The 8,134-nt window shown below is 36.3% G+C and overlaps 2 protein-coding genes across 2 annotated transcripts in view; both read left to right on the top strand.

Annotated features, from left to right (window-relative positions):
- Positions 1–4,264, top strand: part of PHAX (phosphorylated adaptor for RNA export) — a 10,404-nt gene extending 6,140 nt beyond the window's left edge. The window contains exon 4 of the mRNA XM_010846317.1: positions 3,012–4,264. Coding sequence (XP_010844619.1) covers positions 3,012–3,281 — 270 coding nt within the window. The 3' untranslated portion in view covers positions 3,282–4,264. The remainder of the gene's footprint in view (positions 1–3,011) is intronic.
- Positions 4,265–5,505: 1,241 nt separating this feature from the next.
- Positions 5,506–8,134, top strand: part of TEX43 (testis expressed 43) — a 5,676-nt gene continuing 3,047 nt past the window's right edge. The window contains exons 1-2 of the mRNA XM_010846318.1: positions 5,506–5,598; positions 6,148–6,253. Coding sequence (XP_010844620.1) covers positions 5,513–5,598; positions 6,148–6,253 — 192 coding nt within the window. The 5' untranslated portion in view covers positions 5,506–5,512. The remainder of the gene's footprint in view (positions 5,599–6,147; positions 6,254–8,134) is intronic.

Consider the following 8,134-nt stretch of genomic DNA (forward strand, 5'->3'; position numbering starts at 1 on the left):
GTGACCACTGCTGAATTTTCCAAATTTGCTGGCATATTGAGTGCAACACTTTCACAGCATCATCTTTCAGGATTTGAAATAGCTCAACTGGAATTCTATCACCTCCACTAGCTTTGTTCGTAGTGATGCTTTCTAAGGCCCACTTGACTTCACATTCCAGGATGTCTGGCTCTAGGTCAGTGATCATACCATCGTGATTATCTGGGTCGTGAAGATCTTTTTTGTACAGTTCTTCTGTGTATTCTTGGCATCTCTTCCTAATATCTTCTGCTTCTGTTAAGTCCATACCATTTCTGTCCTTTATCGAGCCCATCTTTGCAGGAAATGTTCCTTTGGTATCTCTGATTTTACAGTATCCTCCATAACCACACCTAAGAGAAATAAAAATGATAATTTCATAGCATCATCCCATTATCTATGTAGAACTTATTCTGGTTTAATGAATTGTCCCAAGAATGTATTTTCTAGCTTTTTTCCCCCCAAACCAGGATCCTATCTAACTGATTTCCACATCCTTTTTGTTATATCTCTTTTGATCTTTTTAATCCTACATTTTCCTCTATGATGTAGGCCTTTTGATGAGTCCAGGATTGCTCTTACAGAGTGTACCACATTCTGGTGATTGTCTGCTCGTGCATATTTGTTTTGTTTGTTTCTCTATCTCCTGTATTTCTGATAAACAGGAAGCTGGGCACTTTAGTATTCTTAATCATTTTTGTATTACTAGAATGTCATATGGAAAAAACTAAACACTGTGGGTTTTTCATAGCTCAGAATTTGGTATCTTTTAATTTGTTAATTAAAGAACATGACTTGGCATTTAGCACATCTAATCAAAATAAAATACTGGCTTCTTACATAGGAAGGAGGTGGTACTCGTGCAACACAGCTACAGTGTTTGAGAAATTTTGTATTCTCTTTATTATACCAGTGGGTGATAAAGGTCATAGAAATGTGCTTTAACTGTTTTAATGTAAGGCTAATGGTGACACAAAATTAAAAGCCTTTTCTCTTTAGCTGATGCTCCATGTGGGCATATTTTGCATCTGCTCAGTTTTTTTTCCCCTCACTATTCACTTTTGGTCATTTTTTTAAAAATATGTTATTGAAATTCCTACAAGAAATGTTCCCATTGTTGCACATTTGGAATCTGTATTCTTTAAGTGCTTTTTTCCCTCATTGGACGGTTATTTTGATAACATGAATTTGTAACGAAGTGCATTTCCTTGGGAACACAACTTTTGAGTGATAGAACAGAGCTTATATTAATACCTTAATGTTCTCCCTCCTCCCCTAATATTACCCCTGGCCAGAGGTGTGTACTTAGAAGGAACATTCTTCTCAAGTTTTGTTTGATAGCAAAATGTCACTCTTTTGAAAGATAAAGTATGATGTGATGAAAAGGATTGTCTAAGATTCAAAGTCTAGGTTTTAATCTTAATTTTGCCATTTAGCACTTGTACACTGTGAGAAGATTGCTTACTGTCTCCCCCAGCCTTGATTTTTTCATCTATAAAGTGAGGATTTTAATATGTGCCCTGCCTGTTTAATATTACTATAAAAGAGTTAAATAAAATGATATCTAAAAAAGCTTTTTCTTGGTAACTAAATCTGGACAGAGAGTTTCCAGAAGGAGAGAAGAAAAGAACATTTATTTACCGTGAGCCTGGCACTAAGGCCAATATTTACAGGACTTACTCTTGACAGCCTGCGATTGGGTGTCACCCTGCTCTGCAGATGAAGGCAGGAAAAGGACAGGTCTGGGATCACACAGGACTCTGCCTTCAGACCCATGTTGTTTCCACTGAATCACCGGTCTTTGAAATTCAGTTCTTCTAACTTGCCGTGGAGAAGGGAATTTAATCTTTGTAGATTTTTATCGTAAACTGTCAGAAACATTGCATTATAATAAACACTGGAAACATTTTTAATAGTATCCAATAATAGAGAAATGTTGACTTAAAACAACTATTGTGTAGCCTCTATTTTTGTGAAGCAATTCTAAGAAAATTAGAAAATAAGATAATAGCTGAAAGGCAGAGTACAGATTTTTAAAGAAAAAGAGTCATGGGACAATAGATTGGTAGTTAAAACACCAAAATGTTACCAGTGCTTTGGTCTATTGTGAGGGGTTAGAAATGTTTTGGCTTTTAAGATTTTTTTGTTTTCTGTTTTTTCCAAATTTTCTGTTGTATATGGATTGACTACCTTTGTAACTAGAAAGAAAAATCTGAAGGTAGATAGAATTTTATTGCAGGTAATTTCATATTTCCTTCAATAATGGTGTTATAATTTTTCTTTTAGTCACTCTTATCGTCACTCGCTAGTCACTCTTTCAGTCACTCTTATTAACGATCACAGTCTGTAGAATTTGGAAGCCAGAACTGAACTGAGTGGGCTTGTTTTCAACTTTTTCTCATTTGATTTTATTTTAGTTTGTGGCCTTATAATTTTTTTTCTAGAGAATACAAAGTTTGTGAAGATAAAAAGAGTAAGAATAGTTAGAGGTTAATTTGCTATATTTTTTTAAAGTCCATCTGTAACTATCTCCCTCTTAAAGTAGTATGCACTAGGTTCTTAACTTGTGGATGGGGGAAGAAAAACTTCTCTCAGATTATCTGTTGTCTGCATTTGTTGTAATACTTTAACAATGTGATAAAAAGACATTTCTTTAGGCCATTCCCTGGTTTGTTTTATTTAAGTATATAACCCATAGGAATGACATTTCCTCTTTAATAAGGTTTGCTGTATTTGGAGGGAAAGGGGAGACTTCATAATTTAATTTAGTATTGCCAGGCATTGTACTAGTTAGAATTGTTTTTATCAAGATGTTTGGATGTGTTTTCATATAAAATGAAAATACTGCTACTATGCTCCACTTAAAGGTAAGTAGACACTTGAAAAAATTGTGAATTTTCACACTGTTGTGAAGGCAACATAATAGGGTTTAAGGATATGGTAGTTTTAATAAATAGTAGTTCTTGTTTACTAAAGTTGTTCCTTTATTGTAGGACATTTTCTACCTTGAAAATCAAAAGGAATATGAAAATAAAAAAGCTGCTAGAAAGAGAAGAATTCAAGTGATGGGGAAAAAGATGAAACAAGCCATTAAAAACCTGAATTTTCAAGAAGATGATGATACATCACGAGAGACATTTGCAAGTGACACTAATGAGGCCCTGGCCTCTCTCGATGAATCACAGGAAGGACATGGAGAAACAAAGTTGGATGCAGAGGAAGCCATTGAGGTTGATCATTCTCACGATTTGGACATGTTTTAGTACATTTTGAGGAATAGACCTTTCTAAGATAACATTGTAATAAACCATTTCTACTGAGATTATTTTACTTTGCACTGATAAACACAAAAATCTGGAGAGAACTGTTACCTTGTTTTAAATAAAATTGAATATGTGGGAGATGAATGTGATAAGAACATTTAAAACTTTCTCATGTCTGACAAAATATTTAAAAGTATATAGTGGAAGATTTAATTTCTTAATCTATTGCATGTGCTAATTATTACTAGTTGATAATCAATTTTGTCCAGATCATTATAACATGCCGTTCAAAAGTTTTTCTGATTTGTCTTTGCAATGAACTACGATTGGTTTCAAAACATTCCATTAAAAGATCCTATTAAGACATAAATTGTTAAGCTATTACAAATGCATTCAAGTTTAGTTTTTCTGTGTTTTAAGAACTCTTAGGCTTTTAATGATAGAAACTAAAAATAGGTTTATACTAGTGGCTCTTCCCACTTATGTGTTTGTTCCGAAGTAAATAAACATCAGAAGCTTTTCAAAGAAGTATCAGTTCGTAACTTTAACTTTGTTTTTGACTTATTAGTTACTTTGGTCATATATTTAAATGCTGAATATAATCCATATGTGCATAATTACAGTGACATTTAAGAAATTCCCAGTGGTGGCCTGCCTAAGATAGTTTTACCTTATGTTAAGGAAGTTAGGTATTAAAAATGTTTCTTCTGCATGATGTTTAAAATTATTCATTTTTATTTAAGAAAATAAAGGTAGTTTACTTAAGGTGTCCCAAGAGTTGACTACAGTTTACAGAGTAAGCAAAAATATGTAGGAAGCAGTTATTATCTATTCTTTGCAATAATGTACTTGAAGTCTTTCAGTAATTTTTGAAACACATAATCATTGAATTTGGATCTAAGCAGGGAAGGAAGAGGAAAATGGTTATTGATTACATTTTATTCGTGAAGAATGCAGAAATAAAATTGGAATTCTGGAAGTCAGTGAGTTTTGAGTGATTTTATTTTTTAATCTCAAATTTTCTTTCATAAAATTGCCATAACCAAGGAAAGAAGCATTTTAAATAGGTAAGTATTTAAATATTGTCCCTAAAGGTTTTTTTTAACCTTTATTTATTTATTTGAAGAATTTTTTTTCTAATTGAAGTATAGTTGACTTACAGTATTAAATTAGTTTCGGGTATACAGGATAGTGGTTCAGTATTTTTATATATTGTAAAATGATCACCGCAGTTCCTGATATTACTTTGTGTGAGGTGATTTTAAAGGTCTGATATATTAGGTAAGATAACACTCAGAAATCTAAATGTCATGTATCCTTGTAAATATTACCAAGTTTTCTAGTGAAAGTTACAGTTTTTGAAGGATATTAATGTCTCAGGCTACTTCATCTTTAGTGGCTGGCTCATTTCTCCCCCACCCTGCTTCCTAGCTTGTTTTCCTTATTTTCTTAACATTTGCAAACTACACAGATTTCTGGATTGTATTACATCCTAATGGTATAGAAACCAGTGCTTCAGTTTTTAAGGTTTAAAGTTTTATTTATTAACATTACTCTTCTCTAAACCTTTTTGATTATCCAGATCTAGGAATGTTACAAACTCTTGCTAGAAATGTATTCCCTTAATACTGTCACCATACCAGCATACATTACAGTCATTCTTCCTGCTCAGCCAAACATTGTTCTGCTTGCTGGCTAGTAGGATTAACAGTAATAGCCCTCTGTGTCTCTGGCTTAGTTATTTAGGTGCTCATCCTCACTCATAACCTTTATTAGAATGAGTTTTTTTTACCTAAAATACTCTGTGATTCAACTCAAAACCTAGAAGATAAAATGGGTTAGATTGGTTTGGGTGAAGGCAAGTTTGATTTACACTCACAGGTATCTAAATAAAATCAGCTATGTGCAATATATAAAGAGGAAAATACGAAGTGATTATTTGTGAGTAATAATTGCTTAGTCCACTATATTTCCTAGTATCTTTGTCAAAGTTGTAGTAAGTCTGCAAACATACTTATTTTTTAAGTGCTCATGATAAGGATGATGATATACTCAAGGAGTATTTAAAAAACACTGAAAATGGCTCTAAGCCCCACATTCTTAACTGCTGAAGCAATTGCTCTGGGTTGCTATGAAGTTAGCAAAACATTGTTACATCTGAGGCAGCACTGTCGTCATAATTAGTAGGCTAGTGAAGTTCTAGATGAGAATTCCTGTCACTACTGGCAGTGATGGCTTCAGGCAAAGACACTTGTCCGATCCTACCTAAACTCACCAACAACTGTTCTGATGAGAATTCAGATAAGCTTGCTAATAAGTGAGGACTTAACGGTTTGGGGTTTTCCCGTGGTTTTGTTTGTTTTCAGTCTGGGAGTTACATTCATGGGGACGCCAATTCTGTGCTTCCCCTTGGTATCTATATAGAAAACTATGTTCCAGAACAAAACTGTGTGTGCTAGAGAAAGCAAGACTGTCCTGAGTGTAGAGCATGTACTAAATTCAGAAGCTAAATTAGTGATTTTTGTGACTGGCCAGAGATTCCTTTAGCCAGAGCATAGGCCTGAGCTAAATCATAGTGTGCTGTTTTTTCCCCTTAAAATAAGGCCAAAATGAACATGAGCAAATTGTAAAGGACAGCATGCAGTTAGAGTAATGATATCCAGAGTGGACTCTTGGTGACACTTGGGGATTTAATGGGTCGGTTATCTACTATTAATAGGTGAGTCTCAAGGCAGTGACAGCTCTGTCCTGCAGATGCAGGGGTCCAAACCTCACAGACACAACTGCTTCCATTCCCTCAAATGATGCTAAAGCAATTGTATTTAGTTCACAAGATACCCTTTCTTCTTGCTTTCTTAATCTTCAGGTGTGAGATTCATTTGCCACGATTTTCCTTAAAGCAAGGGATGATCCCAAGACATTATGTATTGCCTTGGAAACAGAACATGAAATTCAGGAATGTGAATCTGAAGGTATTTTCCTATAAATATTCATAATTTTTAGAAAAACTATAGTATGTAATATATCTGTGAATAAGCATACAGCTCTACAGTGTTTTGAAATTTATTTTTCATTTGTTCAGCTTTATTGAGGAACAATAGACAAATATGATTGTGTATATTTAAAGTATACAACATAGGACTTCCCTGGTAGTCTAGTGGTTAAGACTCGTGCTTCCACCACAAGAGGCACAGGTTTGATCCCTGGTTGGGGAAGTTCCTCATGCCGTGTGGTGTGGCTGAAAAAAACTGGAAAATTGTGAATCACTATGTTGTACAGCAGAAACTTACGTAATATTGTACATCAACTATACCTCAACAACAACAACAAAATTTGAGGGCAACTCGGGGAAATATTTATAGCGTATACAGCAAAGGGCTGCTGCTGCTGCTGCCAAGTCGCTTCAGTTGTGTCCAACTCTGTGCGACCCCATCGACGGCAGCCCACAGGCTCCCCCGTCCCTGGGATTCTCCAGGCAAGAACACTGGAGTGGGTTGCCATTTCCTTCTCCCATGCATGAAAGTGAAAAGTGAAAGTGAAGTCGCTCAGTCGTGTCCAACTCTTTGCGACCCCATGGACTGCAGCCCACCAGGCTCCTCCGTCCATGAGATTCTCCAGGCAACAGTACTGGAGTGGGGTGCCATTGCAAAGCGCTAGTTTATTTTAAAAAATCTAAAAATAGGAGCTTCCCTCTAGTGGTTAGGAATCTACCTGCCTGTGAATGGGACACAGGTTGGATCACCGGTCCAAGATGATTCCATATGCCATGGGGCAGCTCAGCCCACGCACCTAGAGCCGGTACCTGCAACAAGAGAAGCCACCACAGTAAGTCCACACACTGCAACTGGAGAAAGTCCACATGAGCAAGGAAGACCCAGTGCTGCCCAAAATAAATAAAATTGTTAAGTGTACAGCCCGATGCTTCTAGTGGAGGTGATGGAATTCCAGTTGAGCTATTCTAAATCCTGAAAGATGATGCTGTGAAAGTGTTGCACTCAGTATGCCAGCAAATTTGGAAAACTCAGCAGTGGCCACAGGACTGGAAAAGGTCAGTTTTCACTCCAATCCCAAAGAAAGGCAATGCCAAAGAATGCTCAAACTACTGCACAATTGCACTCATCTCACACGCTAGTAAAGTAATGCTCAAAATTCTCCAAGCCAGGCTTCAGCAATATGTAAACCGTGAACTTCCTGATGTTCAAGCTGGTTTTAGAAAAGGCAGAGGAACCAGAGATCAAATTGCCAACATCCGTTGGATCATGGAAAAAGCAAGAGAGTTCCAGAAAAACATCTATTTCTGCTTTATTGACTATGCCAAAGCCTTTGACTGTGTGGATCACAATAAACTGTGGAAAATTCTGAAAGAGATGGGAATACCAGACCACCTGATCTGCCTCTTGAGAAACGTGTATGCGGGTCAGAAAGCAACAGTTAGAACTGGACATGGAACAACAGACTGGTTCCAAATAGGAAAAGGAGTTCGTCAAGGCTGTATATTGTCACCCTGCTTCTTTAACCTATATGCAGAGTACATCATGAGAAACGCTGGACTGGAAGAAACACAAGCTGGAATCCAGATTGCCAGGAGAAATATCAATAACCTCAGATATGCAGATGACACCACCATTATGGCAGAAAGTGAAGAGGAACTCAAAAGCCTCTTGATGAAAGTGAAAGTGGAGAGTGAAAAAGTTGGCTTAAAGCTCAACATTCAGAAAACAAAGATCATGGCATCCAGTCCCACTACTTCATGGGAAATAGATGGGGAAACAGTGGAAACAGTGTCAGACTTTATTTTTCTGGGCTCCAAAATCACTACAGATGGTGACTACAGCCATGAAATTAAAAGACGC

The sequence above is a fragment of the Bison bison genome, unplaced genomic scaffold, assembly GCF_000754665.1.
Source record: "Bison bison bison isolate TAMUID 2011002044 unplaced genomic scaffold, Bison_UMD1.0 scf7180017864235, whole genome shotgun sequence".
Classification (NCBI taxonomy): domain Eukaryota; kingdom Metazoa; phylum Chordata; class Mammalia; order Artiodactyla; family Bovidae; genus Bison; species Bison bison.